General features: G+C 47.6%; 3 protein-coding genes across 7 annotated transcripts in view; 1 reads left to right on the top strand and 2 right to left on the bottom strand.

Annotated features, from left to right (window-relative positions):
• Positions 1-85: 85 nt before the first annotated feature.
• Positions 86-7,860, bottom strand: LOC117891656. The gene is made up of 4 exons (XM_034797210.1): positions 7,097-7,860; positions 6,325-6,422; positions 6,106-6,262; positions 86-1,304 (listed from the first exon to the last, which is right to left on the bottom strand). Exons 1-4 carry the CDS (start codon positions 7,515-7,517, stop codon positions 286-288), a joined length of 1,695 nt encoding a protein of 564 aa, XP_034653101.1. The 5' UTR covers positions 7,518-7,860; the 3' UTR covers positions 86-285.
• A 1,450-nt stretch (positions 7,861-9,310) lies between these two features.
• On the top strand, positions 9,311-12,034 carry LOC117891654 (rab GTPase-binding effector protein 1). The gene is made up of 6 exons (XM_034797206.1): positions 9,311-9,459; positions 9,527-10,086; positions 10,143-10,945; positions 11,015-11,150; positions 11,207-11,323; positions 11,394-12,034. Exons 1-6 carry the CDS (start codon positions 9,405-9,407, stop codon positions 11,721-11,723), a joined length of 2,001 nt encoding a protein of 666 aa, XP_034653097.1. The 5' UTR covers positions 9,311-9,404; the 3' UTR covers positions 11,724-12,034.
• The window catches only part of LOC117891655 (trehalase), an 11,728-nt gene continuing 7,987 nt past the window's right edge, over positions 11,787-15,527 (bottom strand). For 2 of the 5 annotated variants that reach the window (XM_034797209.1, XM_034797207.1), the window contains 5 exons: positions 15,145-15,328; positions 13,806-15,083; positions 13,603-13,747; positions 12,644-12,722; positions 11,787-12,085 (listed from right to left, as the gene is read on the bottom strand). In XM_034797209.1, coding sequence (XP_034653100.1) covers positions 12,067-12,085; positions 12,644-12,722; positions 13,603-13,747; positions 13,806-15,083; positions 15,145-15,328 — 1,705 coding nt within the window. In that variant the 3' untranslated portion in view covers positions 11,787-12,066. Of the gene's footprint in view, positions 12,086-12,175; positions 12,569-12,638; positions 12,723-13,142; positions 13,748-13,805; positions 15,084-15,144; positions 15,329-15,527 lie in introns of those variants that run through there. The other 3 variants (XR_004648641.1, XR_004648640.1, XM_034797208.1) reach the window with 2 other exon arrangements.

Genomic DNA, 15,527 nt, shown 5'->3' with positions numbered 1-15,527 from the left:
ATAAAGAGGGAGACAGCAAGATCAGCCATTTCTCATCTAATCGCAGTTGGCAATTGCGAATAACGTAACAACGAAGAATGTGAAATATTTTGGCAACTCCTGTTGTTTATAATATTAACATTAATCTTAGCCTAAATTGATGGGAACTACAATTAAATAACAAATTCATAAAAATGTGTCTGTAACGTAACTGTTAATTCGATTGAAATTTCCTTGTCATTTATGAGGTGTTAGGGAGGTCGGGTTCCGGCGACTCTCACGATCTCAGAACTTTTACGAATAGTTCTAGAAGAATCTGTGCTTCTTCTTCTTCTTCTCCCCCTCCGCTGGCGGCGGTGGATCCACAGACACTTGGCGCTTGGGCATCAGCGGCGGTGGCGGAGAACTAACATCCACAGACTGACCTCCATTAAAATCCATTGGCGACAGTGGCCGAGGTGTGCGCAGGATGGATGTCAGGGGCGGCGGACTGGTTCCGGAGCCATTCAAAGCCAGTGATGGCTCCTGGCCATCCTCCTCGATGCGGTCCAGTCGCGAGCCGTGCACCGAAGCAAGCTCCGAGGGGGTCTTCAGCTGGCTGCCGCCCTCGTCCCCGAACTCGCTGGCCATGCCCATGCCGATTGTGGCTCCCACCTTGGCGCTGGCCCGCTTGAAGTGGTCGCTCAGCTTGATCTGCACCACGTTGATGAACATGGAGGTGAGGGCCAGGCCGAAAATCAGGTATATCATGCTGACCATCACATAGAAGGGATTGCTGGGCACCAGGTCGCCAAAGCCGATGGTGGACATCGAGATGAAGACATAGTAGAAAGAGTCCAGCAATTCCCAGTCGGACTCCACCATAACGTAGCCGGCCGTGCCCAGCAGGATGTAGGAGATGAGCAGCAGGGAGGCCACCGAAACGGGCAGATTGAACTCATCGTCCACCTCGTAGGTTTCCGGATACGGCGATGTGGGTGTCTCCGGGTGCGATGTGCCCAACGACCTGCCCGCCTCGGCATCTGGCTGTGACTCGGCCTCCTCCTCCGCCGACTTCCCGAAAAACATGCTGGGCCGCCGCATGGCCATGTCGTAGACCGTATTGAAGCCGGTCATCGCGTCACGGATCTGCTGCTGTTTCCGGATGCGGCGGCAGGAGCGAGTGTAGTACACACGGCGCACATAGGCCCAGAGGAACTTGACGCAGCGCGTGAAGAGCTTGCCCAGATCGGCCAACACGATCAGGAACATGGGAATGCCGATGATGGCATAGATGATAGTCAGGGAGCGTCCCAGCCTTGTCTTGGGTGTTATGTGGCCGTAACCTGCGGAAGAGCGAAAGAGGAACATTAGTCATGTACGATTTATGCATCTCCGAACACTACATCTAGAATAAACTGTGGAGATAATGGTAAGGAAGGGATCGCGATACGAGTATTCCTCAGCCAAGGACCTCGTTACCTATTGTCGTGATTACGGTCCAACAGTAGATAAAGCAATTGACAAAGTTCCAGGACTTCTGGCCCGGATACCGACGCAGACCCATCTCGGCCAGCGTATTCAGCTCGTCCTCGAATTTTCGCAGCTTCTGGCGGGCCATGGACTTCCAGTCATCCTCTCTGGCAAAGACAAAGCAAAAAGGGTTCACCACTGACTACCACGGAGGGGGGAAGTGGGCTTCAGTACCTCATGTTGTGGCTGACGACCCACAGGTTGTCGATGAAATCCCGCTTGACCTTGCGCACCTCGCACTTGTAGATGTTCTCGGATGCTCCCTCCGTGTAGCGGAACATGAGTCCGCCGAAGCCCAGCAGAAGGGCCAGGCAAATGCAGTGGGAGACGCAGGTGTTTCGCAGGCATCGCAGCTCCTCCATGCGCCGCGGATAGTCCATCTTGAGGCGTCGCCACTCGTGCCGTGCCTCCAGCCAGAAGTGGAATACAAACGGACGTGAAATTATCTTGTCGGGCAGCGGGACAGTGGCCAAATCTTGTTCGGCAATCCTTGCCACAGTCTCCGCCTTCTGCTTTCGCTTGAAGAGATTCCTCAGGCGTTGCAGGAACGTCACTTTGGGTTTCACTTTCGGAATGCTGTCTTCACTGATGGACAATTCTGGTTCTGGTTCTGGTTCTACTGTGGGTTCATCCGACGTGGTTGGAGCGACAATCTGTTCCACTTCCTTGCCCCTTTCCAGGCTGGCAGATCGCTTGGATCTCAGAGGCCTTTCTAGGCTGGAGCTGCGTTTGCCCTCCGCCATGCGTGCTGGCTCCATATCGGCCACACGCAGACTGGCACTTCTTCGCACGCCCTCCCCCGCCAGGCTCTGGGCCAAGGCTGCCTCCGCTTTGGCCGCTCTCTCCGCTGCCTCCATGTACTTCTGCATCAGTTCCGATTGCTGCTCCGCCTCCGAGGGTCGCGCCCTGAAGGAATCTGTCTGAGACTCCCCCACCTCGACATATTCGTCCTTGCGACTGACCTCCGCCCGCTGCTCGGGCGTCTTGGAGCGCCGTTGTGGACGCACCGGCGACAGCGAGCTGTTCCGACTAACGGATCGTCGTTCCTCCGGCTTGAGGAGGGCCAACGGGGGCGGAGGAGGAGCTCCTCGAATGGGTGCAGCCACATAGCCCTGTGGAGGCTTTGTGGGCCTGCGCGAGGGTATCTCCTCTGGCACATCCGCTTCGGATGAGCTGAACTGCGTGGATGACTCCTCGTAGCCGCTGCTGCGATTCCGACTGCGCACCTGTGGCGCCTCTTGCCGCTGCAGCCGCAGACTGTGTATGAGCCGGCGACGCTCCTCCTCGTCCTGGGGCAGCTGAATGCGGTCGCTGAGCTTCCGGTAGTTCTGGAGCAGTCGCTTTCGCTCCTCGTTGTCCAGCTGCTGGCGATGGCGCTGCTTGTGCTCCCGCTTCTCCCGCTCAAAGAGCCGTTTCTCGGCCTCGAACCGCCTCCGCTCGTCCTCGAACCGTTGCAGGTTCTGCTCCAGTCGGCTGAGCGTGTCACCACTGATGGGCATCCGGCTTGTGGCTGTGTAGGAGCTGCCCGTGGTCAGCTCACTCTCGCTGGATTCCTCCTTGTGGCGGGGCGAGGACAGGCTGCGGTGCTTGATCAGCTGCACTGCATCCGGACTGCTCAGCTTTTCGGCCTCGCGTGGCTGGGATTGGCTTCTGCTCGCGGAACTGGCAAAAGTCTTGTCCCTGCGACGCAGGATCTTGCTCTCGTGTGCGGACAACGTGCCCGGCGGACGGATCTGCATGCGCACCATCTGCGGCGAGGGATCAGGGCCAGAATCCTCCCCCTCCCGCTGGCGCTGTGTGACGGGTGTCTGCTCGCGCTGGCTGCGTCCCAGGCGGCGGCGATGGCGCGGGTGCTGTCTGGCCTCGGCAGCGGCTGCCTGCTCCACGTCCATGTCCAGTGTGTGTGCTACTTTCTCTGTCTATCTGTGGGCTAGCTCTCGCTCATGTCATCTATTTATAACTGGTTCATATTTTCATTTTCCCCATCCAAAGCACAAATATTCTCGATGTAATTATATCACTTTCGGGTTGCAATTTCTTTTTATAGTGCCTCAATGGATGGATCGTCGTGTACACTCGATCCGTGCAAAATGACCAAAGCAGATTCCAATTAATTTGGAATTTGTCGATATATGTTTTCTTGGTCTGTATTAGACCGTTAAAAATACTTATCAGAATATATCTATATGGATGATAGATGCGCTCGAATCGTCACACTTTTCGCCTACACTGCCCGCAGACTCGACCACGTCTAACGTACTGCTGAGAGCATGTGGAGAGCTCAAAATTTTCAAATTGTTGTCTATATTTTTGGTTGGCTGCCACAACAGCTGTTCGGGCCATAGCTACATATTCATAAGCATTCCTGCCTCTCGAAATATTCTTTCTCTATGAAGAATATCTCTGCATACAAACGTCGTTCAGGGGGCAAGCTCTTGTGGACTCTGGGAATACTTTTGCAATTACTCTATATTTAAATATTCTTTTTAGGCTTGTAGAAAAACCAAGCAAACATCACCCACAACTGCCGTGCCATGAGATTATTCAAGCTTGCTGCTATGAAACTATTGAAGCAGGCTGCTATGGCACTCTGCTAACTGCTAAATTAAAGTAAAACGACAAACAGATGGCGCAAGCGACTAAATTCAGTTTCCAAACGTTAACAAATTTCTTTTAATTTCTTATCACACTCGCTGACATTTTCCGGTATTTATTATAGAAAAGAAAATCTTGTAAAGTTAAAAGCAAGTCAACAGTCAGAGAAAATAAAATTTTACAAGAAATCTTCAGTTGAAATCGAAATTTCAATAAAAGCAAGAAAAAGCAATAATACCTAGGGTAGATCTTGTCGAACTGTTAATATCTGTACACTCCCCGGGGGAGATAATGTATCAGATTTATCTATGAATTGAACTCATTCGATTTCTAGTGAATTTGTTCCTCGATTTGTTTAGAGTGCCAAAGTTTTGTTTGGCATGGGGGTTTCCTTCCGTTATTCGTTGTGTTCCTTAGTTTACAAATCTGGCATATAATATGCTGAGTTTTGTAGGGGTCAAGTCTGTGCAGTGCCACAAAGTAATATATTGAGTAATATTTTCCATGAAATGCAAACTCATATTTGACCAGTACAACTTGTGACGTCATTGTAGCCATAGAACATTTCGCCACTTGGATATATCGAAACAAATTGAATTTTTCGCTCATTTTCAGCAGATACTTTCCAGTTGATGACGGATCGTATTCGCTTTTATGGAATTTCGTCGAGATTTCAGTGTTTGTTTATTATTCGCAATTTCATTCAACATTTGGGAATGGCTTTCGAGATTTGTTTTCCACTTGGGCATGCACCATAATCTGTTTGGCATTTTCGGGCCCCAGTGGCCAAGTCCCAGAAAGTGTTATTTTAATCGGAGCAGCAACAGCTTTACGATTGCCAGACATACGTATTGAGTTTTATTCGAAATTATGAAGTGTCTGCCCGCTCATTGATCACTTCTGAGGGGTGTTTACATCTCATGAAGATCGATTGCAGCTTCCAGACATTTACCATTCACGAAACATCTTTCAGCATGAGTTATTGTATCAATATTTCTCATGTTGAGTCATAGGTATTTGGTTGGGTAATGCCTATGACATTCGTGTGGCTAAAAATACACCAAAAATTTCATGCAGCGATTCTCACGTGTGCCCACAATTTTATACGAGTCTAAGGATTATAATAATGTAGATGCGGCTTCTTGGATGGCACTTCCACTGAAAAGTTTTGTTTACATCTTGTGCCAATTTTGACAAGTTGATTACACTCGAAACACACACTCACAAAACTGTTCCCCGTGTCATCGTTGTGGGGCGAAAATTGCTGCGAATTTGTGTTAATTGCTTTTGCGGCAATGTGGGTGAACAGATTTCCACACTTGCAGATTTATTACTATGAATATCTTTGTCGCTTCTTTTGTTGGAAACTTGTCAAGAGTGGAAACAAGCTGGCAGGTTTATTCACTCGAAATAAATATTTTAAGCGAATGTGAAACAAGCCAGAAAACAGGAGGAACAATAACGTCGAAACACGAAGCATGTCGATCGAATAAAAGCTGCCATTAAATCATTAACTAACCGCCAAATGATTATGAAGCATAATTCTGCCCCTTGGCAGAATGTTCATTCAGAATACTTGCGGCCTGTTTGTTTGGTCAAGATATTCGCCACTTTCAAGGTATATTTATGAGCGGGAAAACTTGTTCCGAAATTAAAAGTGAAATTAAAAGCAAATTTAATTAAGAGAGTGTGCAAGGGGAAATTCTTATTTATAGTTCCCAATTAAGAACGATGACAGTCTTCCAAAGAATTCCGCCACCGCCACCGCCACCGCCAGAGCCAGAGCCACAGCAGCCTCTCTAGAGACATCTCATAACTGTCTGCACAAGCAGAGACACAAATTTGTTATCTCACAAACGCAAAAACATTCGAAACTATTTCCATCTTTTGTGTCACATATTTGAAGAAAAATATCACAATGCTCAAGTATACGCGCACATAAATAGGTCTTCTGGTGTACTTATATTCGAGGCGTGGGTGCTTTCGCACCCACAATGCCCTTGGACACCACGCACTCACCTATGGTCGTGTAGATGGTGCAGCTGTAGACCATGGCGTTCCAGAAGGACCAGGGATCCGCCTTCTCCGCCAGTCCGTTCCGCAGCAGTGACTCCACCACGGACGGATGGTTGTTCATGATGCGCAGCACTTGGCTATCAAAGTCGGTCTTGGACAACTGAAAGAAGAGAGAGTACATTGAGAGATGTGCACAATTTGTAGGTCCAAGCAAATTCTTACCGAATTAAGCTGGGAATTTCTTGTCATGTCACGCATTTCCTCAAAGAACTGCTTCTGGAGTCCCTGCAGTTCCAGTTTCTCGAGAGTTCCCTGTCGCACTGCAATAAACAATTTTGACACAGCTTTAGACATGAGTTTAGAACGGCCTTGACCCTTGCCAACTGAATGAACTTTGCCGTTGCAGTTGCTGTGGGAAAATGGAAATTGGCAGCGCTGCCAAACAAACACTTTCGGCATTAAATCATAAGGATTTTCCAGTCGAGATGAGAGTCTCGCCTGAGGGGAAGACAAAAGCATATCGGAGCATGTTTTTCCATTCCATTCCATTCCATTCCAGTCACTGGTCGAAGGTGAGGCTCCTATTTGGGACTCCTCCATCCGCCTGTTAATCATCTTCAATTGGATGTCGAACTTGTTTATACGACACGTTCCGCCTCCTCCCCCATCTCTCTGCTGTGATTCACACGAATCACTGCCCAATCTATTTGATTGTTCCTTCACCTGTTCGGCGTACGCAGCTACAGATACAAATTGGCGGCGCTCGTTCGTTCATCAGCACAATTTGATGAGGGGGGCGGGGCTGCTGTTTTATGATTACAGTACAGCGAAATCATTCAGCATGTGTGCTGGCAATTGTTTGCTGTTCTGCAAACAATGGCCAAAGAGCTTGATAAGCAAACAAAGTCGTTTCAGTGCAGCTCCTACTTCCGGACCATCATGGTCGCATATGTGCAGTGGGACTGATAGCTCCCCTACCCCTCCCAATTCTCACCTTCGACTGCTTGGAAGATCAGCGCACCGCCCACGCTGTAGAGTGCGAGGACAACTATGAGGAACATGTGGGTGAACCAGCTCCTGGACCACCTGCTGAATTTGTTGTACATGCTGTAGGTGAACTTCTCGCCGAAACTCATCCCCGACTTGGTGAGATCGAGAAAGCCCTCGTAGCCTTTGGTCATAAAGTTGCCAGAGCCAAATGGATTCGCCACTGGCGGCCAGTACGGACCCTGTGTGCCATTGCCCGTGTAGTTTGTCTGAGCGGTGTACGGCGGCTGGGCACTGGGCGGCATCGACCCATGGCTCATGCCCATCGCCGAGCCACTGTTCAGATTGTGGATATTTATCCGCGGCGGTCTGTGCGCCCTACGCGACGCAGGCGGCGTGCTGGGCGTGGGGCTCTGTGTCTGAGACATGGTCTAGAGATGCTTAAAAACTGTTCTTGGTCTTAATGCTAAAAGATTTAGTTATCGTTGGTTTGGCTTTGGTTTTGGTATTGGGCTTGCACACTCAAATCATTCGACACTTTTTCCACATCATTTCAATTCTCGCTCACTCTCGGCGATAGAATTATTCCAACAATATTGTATTTATATATTTTGTATTATTTTTAAGATTATAAGTAGAACTGCCGTCGCGAATATTGGGCGCCGCGTATTTATTATTTTGTATTTTTGTATTTCGGAGGCGGCTACCGCTTCCGTCCGACTCGTTCTTGAATTCAGTGGGGACTGAAGCAGGCAGTCGGCCAACATTAGTGTCGTTTGGGGCTGCTGACTGCTGGCTGCTGCTGCTGCTGCTGCTCTGGGGATACGTGTGTCCGAATCTCCTCCGGCTGCCGACAATGACGACATCGCCAGTCGTGAGCTCACTCGGAGAGGAGAGTCTTTCTGACCAGCGAAATCGACGTCTTAGCTGCTGGCTGATCTCCACATGGGGCCTGCCTGCCAGCCGCTTTTTGGCCCGCTGATTGTATTATAATTGAGGTCTGGTCTGGAGATCCGAATGTAAGTAACTTGTTTTCCATTGTTAAATGCGTAGTTCAAGCAGACATCCGTCTAAATACTTATTAAATAAGATCCATATACTAGTGTTATTTATACAAATGTTTTCTCATTCGCATTTGCTTGGCCTGACACTAATGAATTTAACATTTTTCCCCCCATAATTTATCATCTTCGAGAGATTTTTCTCGCTTTTTTTGTTTCCCAAAAGATTTGCATAAATTTCAACCAACTGTAGCTCTTGGTAGACCCATGGAGGGGTTACTCACATACTCATTTGCGTTTTCGGAGAATTCTTTGTAATACTTAGATTTGGTCGCTGTCATTTGGCCAACACATTTCTGAGAAAAATGGGAACACTCAAGACTTGGCCAAATTATAAATAATTAAGCGAATGAGAAAGTGATCTAAAGATATAAAACAAATGTATAAAGCGGCTATTATTTGGTATTTTTATTTGGATCAATCATCATAGAAAACATTTGAAATATTTCCAAAATTTATAATATTTAGACTATGCCAAGACCAATAATATTTTCATTTTTCTCTCCTCTGGCAATTTGTTTGCTTTAATTCAGCAGAGCAGCATATTTCTGTTGTTTCTTTTGCAAATGAAATGAATAATTGGGCAGTTTATCAAGAGCAGCTGTTCGCTGTGTTTGCAAAACAGGCCTCGTGGTGTTGGGTTTGCTGGTTGGATATATGTATGTATCTATCTGGAAACTAGGAGCTTACTCTGAAATATAAGTAACTGATGTCAGATCGTAATTGACTGCAATTTGTTTAAAAAAGGCACTAAAAACCAAAATATTCCTTGATTCCTTCGATTCGAAATGGCAAAACGGTTACAAGAAGCTTGAGTTCGAATTACCAGCAACATGAATCTACAACTGGAAATATAAATGTCAATAAAAGCTAAAAGTTTTAAAGTAGTGCGGGCCTATTTAAAGACTTATTTAAAGCCGGGAGTCTAGATGTCTCGCACTGCGGAAACTACTAATTCCTGTCAAACGTGAACGATCAATATAGAAAGCTTGTGTGGACTGAGAGAAATGATCGTACGCATCTCAGGAATGGTATCAAATTATTTCGGGACTGACAAGTGGAAAACAGAGGTGTAAACTCTAAAACACACGAAATAAATTGCAAATTCCTTGCATATTTTTATAGCCAGAAATAAGCTAGGCTGGCAGCACTGTTAACGCGTCAGCACAGAAACTATGTGGCAGTGTGACCGACCGTCTGAAATGTTCTGACAAAATAAACACAAATTAGCTAATTTAATAAAATTAAGTAAAAATGGAGGAAAACGAATCCCCAGCAGAGTCTAGGGTCTCCGCGGAGGCGGAAAATGGTGAGTGAGGCAATCGGCCAATGAATATCGTCTCCGCAAATAACCAAGAAAACAATCTGTGCTTCAGGTGACGATGACGCCACAAACCAGCATAAATTAATTCAGCAGACTGAGATGCGTAAAATGCAGAACGAGTTCAATACGCAGCGGGCCAAGATGCGGGAGCTGTACATGCAGAAGGAGGCCGAATATGCCCAGAGCATGGCCGAGCGCAAGAAGCTGCAAGAGGAGTTGGACGAGCTCAAGACTCACCTGATGGTGGCGGACCTAAAGTCCGAGAACGAGATGCAGCTGAGGGACATCAAGGCACAGGAGGAGATATCGTCGCTGCAGCAGCTAGTGCAGGACACAATCGAAGAGTCGTCCAACTACAAGAGTGAGCTGGAGCACATTAAACTGGAGCTGAGCAAGTACCAACAGCAACAGCAGCAGCAGCAGCAGGTGCAAGTGCAGGTCCAACATCCCCCGGCTGAGTCATCTGGTGGCTTGGCCCCGCAAATGCTGAATCAGGTTAAGAAGACGCTGGGGTCTGTGAGGAAGCTGGGCAGCGACTCGCTAAATAGCAGCTTTCAGCAAGAGGATGAGAGTCTTCGGGGTCCGCAAAGCAAGGGAAACGGGAAACAATATGTAAGTACGGTGCAAAGGCTGCCAATCTCTCTGATTCACTTATGTATATCTTGCAGGCTTCAGAAGATGCGGAAATGTTGCATTCCATCGTGGAGCAGCTGCAGGAGGAGATGAAGGCCTTGAAGGAGAAGTTGCGGGAGCAGGATGAACAACTGCAGTCCAAGTCAAACGCAAAGGTGGCCACGGTCAGCGACACGTGTGGCATGCACAAGTCCACGTCCATGGATGTGGCAGAGTCAAGCTGCGAGTGCTGTAGTGTGGCAGAGAAGACAATTGTGGACTTGAACGCACACATTAAAAAGCAGCAGAAGCAGGTGGATCTGCTGCAGAAGCAACTGGTGGAGGCCCGTGAGACGTTGGGCAAGGAGGCGGCTCTACGCAAGGATCTGGAGGATCAGTGGCAGGAGAAGCGCGAGGCGCACAAGAGTGAAGTACAAAACTTGCGAGACAAGACCGCGGCCAGCGAGCAGCAGCTGCTGGACATGCAACAAAAGTTTCTGGACACCAAGGACTCGGTGATGAGGCAGCTGCAGCGCATCACCGACGATCGGGAGCGTGTCAACAAGCAACTGGAGACTCTGCAGGCCGACAACGACTTTCTGTCCGGTCGCTACCTAGCCACCTCCGAAGAGATCGAGAACCAGTACATAAATCTGCCCAACACGGTCGTCGAGCTGCAGGAGCTCATGCTGCGCCAGCAGAGCGAACTGATTCAGGCCCGCGTCAGCAGCGAGTACGAGAAGCAGCGCTGTGTGAGCACCTTGGACGAGATTCAAATCCTACGCGCTCAGCTGGAGGAGAGCAACAACGAGCGAAGGTCCTACAAGCGCCAAACGCAATTAGACATCAAATCACTGCAGTAAGTTGGTCTGGCAAGGCACTCAAGTGCACTACGAATGGGCTGTTTATATTCGAAATTCATTCGCAGGGATCGTTTGACGGAACATTTGCTGACGGTGCAATCGTACGAGACGACCAAAACCCAACTGGAGCGCAAAGAGGCTGAGCTTAATAAGCAATTGTCCGAGAGTCGGGTGGAGATCATTGAGCTGCAGGAAGCTAATGTAAGTGAACATCTCAGCAATCCAATTATCCACTCAAATACCCCACGTACTTACAGGAAAAACATGCCAAAACCAATGCGGACTACAAAACAAAGATAAAGACTCTGCAGGAGGAGCTGTCCACCATGGAGACGGTGCAAAAAGATTTTGTGAAACTATCTCAAACCCTTCAAGTGAGCCTCTACATAAAAATACAGATACGTTTATTCACTTACAAAAAATATGTATAATTTTGTTCAATAGATTTCGTTGGAGGAGCTGCGGCATGCCGATACGGAGGTGCGCTGGCAGGATGACGATGACGTGAACAACTGCCCCACATGCAGCGCATGCTTTACGGTGATGGTGCGCAAGATCCACTGCCGGCATTGCGGCCACATATACTGCGATAAATGTCTAACGAAAACGGTGCCATCGGGACCACGGAAACGGGTCGCCCGTGTCTGTGATATATGTCACACATTGCTCACGCCAAACACCGCTCCCTACTTTAGTCAGGAACAACCGCCGCAGCAGCATCAGCACCAGAGCCAGAGTCAGCAGCAGCAGCAGCAGCAGCAACAGTCCAACTAGGCGACCGTGGGAAGGCGTGGCACAAAGCCTTTATATTTATTGTGTATTATTTACGAGTGTGTGTGAACTATGATTACTATTTAATTGGTACATATATACTTCTGGACCGTGTTGCTCTTTGTTTGTGCTCCGATATTATGATTACCATTACCATTACGTTTACGATTATAGGTCCAACCTTTCCAAGGCATATCCGCTTTCTGTTTTTAGTCTATTCGCCGATGCCAGATAGATGTAATCCTTTTGTGCTCTAAATTAGCTTTTGTCGTGGATAAGTTTTTCATTATTGAATTGAACTCAAAGCAAATATACAAATTATAAACAGAGAATTCATACGCTTCGATTACTTAAACCAACTTTTCCTGCAATAGATTGAGACACACATTTTTTATTTAGTTATAAATGCGAGTGTAGAATGGTGCCATGCAACAAATATAAGGATGTACGGATTGTAGGTTGTGTTCTTGTTTATTCAAAGAATCGAAGCAAACATTTGCCAATTTGTTAACATATTTGTGTGTTTTTTGTGTCTTCATTTGGTTGCGAGGAGCTAGGATTGGTTTTGTTTTTGTTTCTTGGGTATATTCACTAAATATTCATAATTAATAACAATGTAGGGCATGCCCATATAAATTCTGTATATACAACTCTCACTTCTACTAACAAATAATGACAAAATCTAATACTGCAATCTCCGCGCATTCCGACGAAAAACCACATGTACGGACAATGCACACAGACACACATTTACACCCACGCACACAGATCGAGCGGGGGGGAATCACATTTTCGTTGGGGAAGCAATTACGTTGGGGGTTTTCTTTTTGGCACATAGCAATATGTCTCTGAAAGTAAAATGTAGATTGGATTGCAATTAGTCTGTCTGTTAGAAGATAATACGCTCGGAATACTCACCTCACCACAGAACACGACCTGCTATCAGAGCCACTATGGTTACAGCTGCCACGCCCACCACACTGATCAGGCGTTTGGTGGTGCCTAAATTGAAAGAGGGAAAAAATAACTTGGATTAGTTGTGATATCTATGGCGGTTGAGTTTTAGCCACAGGATACTGCTAGATTCCGAATTTAGATTAGGGTTTCCGTTTTGGTTTTTAGTGAATTTTGATTAGCAGTTACCCTGGAAAGCCATTCGCATGCTAAATAAGCCAGGAGCAGAGTGTGAGTACGAGCAAGTATGCACTATATGTACAGGAAATTGGCAGACTAGTGAGTAATAGATTTCGGAGATGTTAAACTAATTGTGTACATGGATCCTTTAGCTGTAGTATGACAGATTATACTGGAAATGATACCTGATCTGGTGCGCTGGGGTTACACAAACACATGCGTCGACATTCACCAAACAAACACATCAAACAACAAATAGAGAAATGCAACCCAATTGTGGACACTTACGCTGATATCTGGAACTTGAGGCGGCTTTGAGGACAATCTACATTCATTTGGATTTGATTTTGATTTGAATTTTGACAATTAACACGAATGCGCAGACGTTGACAACAAGATGGTTTAACAGACAGTTTTTGGGCGATCGTATTCCTGCTTCCAGCTGTGTTGCTTGGTGCTTTGACTGTGGTGCTGTGGTGTCTCTTGTCGATTGCTCTTGTCGTTTGCACGCGATACATTGTATACGTAGTATAGTTATAGACAGCGAGATAGCGGGATAGATAGGTGATGTGTAGATAGATAGAGAGCATTTTCTTAGCCTAAAGATGAGCAACATTGATGATGGTTCCATATACAAATATATCAGATTGATTTAACGAGTGTTTTGGCGATTGATTGATTGTTTGATGGATGTGTGATGTGTGATGTGTAGCGTTTTTGGGGCCTTCATTCTACTGCAGCTCTTCACCTGCTCCACCGCCGCCAGAGCCCTCGGAGAGCTCACGTCCGTGCTTGCTGAGCCACTCAATGATCACACCATTGGACCAGCCAAATCCTGTCTGTACTCCATATTCACCGCCACCGCCATGGCCGCCAAACTCCTCAGCATTGTACTGCAGAACACAGGAAGATTTTTAGTACTCTCAGAAAACTCTAGTGGATCTCACTTACCTTCTCGTACATGTGGAAGTTGTCGGTGTAGGCCTTGAAGTTCGACTTGACCCAGCGAAGGGCCCACTTCTTGGAGAGCTCCTTGGCTGCGGGTGTGTTCAAATTGGCCAGCCCCTCGACCACGATATACTGCATGGGCGCCCACACATTGGGGAAGTCCCACTGCTCGCCGGTGTGGTAGAGCGTGTTGGGCACTCCGCCCGGGAATGTGTCCAGTTTGTTCTTCTCAATGTAGCTCAGCACCGAGGCGGAGATCTTCTCCGTATCGGAGATGTTGTACGCCTTCACAAACAGCGGCGCTAGATTGGTGGGAACAAAGTAGTCGCGAGGCTTCTCATTGATCATGTCGTAGTCCAGCCAGCAGCCAGCCTCCTCGTTCCACAGAACATCCTGGATGCCCTGCAGGAGGGTCTGGGCCTTCTTCTCGTACTCCGTCATCTTGTCCACGTTGCCGGCCTTTGCGTGGAATTCGGCTATCAGCTTGGCGTTCCAGTAGAGGAAGGAATTCAGATCGACGGGCACAATGGAGCGTGTCCTCAGGTGGCTGAGATTTCCGACATTTGTGCCATTCTCATTGATGAACCAACGCGAGCTGAAGTCCATGCCAGACTCGGCGGCAGACTTGAGTTCGCTGTAGTGATCCTCCTTGGCCTCGGGCGTGTCAAAGTTCTCTGCTGTCTCCACATCCTCGCGATAGGACTCGGGCCGCGGACCGGTCGACGAGTCGCGGTAGACGGCCAAATTGTGACCCTTGACCTGCACCGAGTGATTGTTCACGAAGTACTCGAACTCGTGCTCGAGCACCTCCAGGGCATTGATGGCGAACAGATCGTCGTTGGTGAAGTCCACGTAGGACTTGACCATGCCCGTCAGCAGTGGTGGCTGGGAGCGGCCCCAGTAGTACACTCGTCCTCCATTGGGAATGAAGCCGATTCTCTGCACAATGGACATGAAGTTCTCGATCATGCCACGGGCCGTGTCCTGCATCTCGCTGTGCAGCAGTCCGCGGATGATCCAGTACGAGTCCCAGTAGTAGAACTCGATGAAGCGGCCGCCCGGAATGATGACTGGATTCGGCACTGGGATGATCGAGTAGTACTCGGGATTCTTCAGCACATCGTCGTTCATCTTGCGGCCCAGATCCTTCCAGATATTGTTGAGCTCCTGGCCCCACTGCTTCAGGTCTGGATCAGTGATCCGATCAAGGAAGCTTGGATTCGCCGTCCAGTCTGTCGGTGTCCACAATTCCAGTTCCGTGCCCTTCGGACTGAAGTAATCCTGCAAAATATAACACATTTTTTACTGTGCCTCACTTGATTTTCGAGTTTCCCCAACTCACATCCACAAACTTCTGCAGATCCTCGCGACTGGGTGTCCTATTCTTGGACTCCATCAGCAGCTCAAAGTCCTCGAGGGTCTTGGCCGGCGCCTGCTTCAGTTTCATGTCCACAAATGTCTTTGAGTCCTCAAACAGTTTGGCCATTTGAATGGTCTTCAAGAGTTCGCCATAGCAGTAGATTTGACTGGAAAGAGGCAAAATATTATTATTATTATTTCGAGTTATTTCGAATACAAAACAGATGTTTCTTTCCAGCAAATAAATAATATTTGTGCACGAAATTCTTAACAATCTCATAAGATGAATGGCTTAAATTGATATTCATTTATTATATATTTTAGATGTACAAATTTCGCTTTTATATGCGGCTATCTTACGTCAGC

This window comes from Drosophila subobscura, chromosome E, assembly GCF_008121235.1.
Source record: "Drosophila subobscura isolate 14011-0131.10 chromosome E, UCBerk_Dsub_1.0, whole genome shotgun sequence".
NCBI lineage: Eukaryota > Metazoa > Arthropoda > Insecta > Diptera > Drosophilidae > Drosophila > Drosophila subobscura.
Note: the sequence above shows the minus strand (reverse complement) of the source record. Positions and strands in the feature narration are given on the sequence as shown.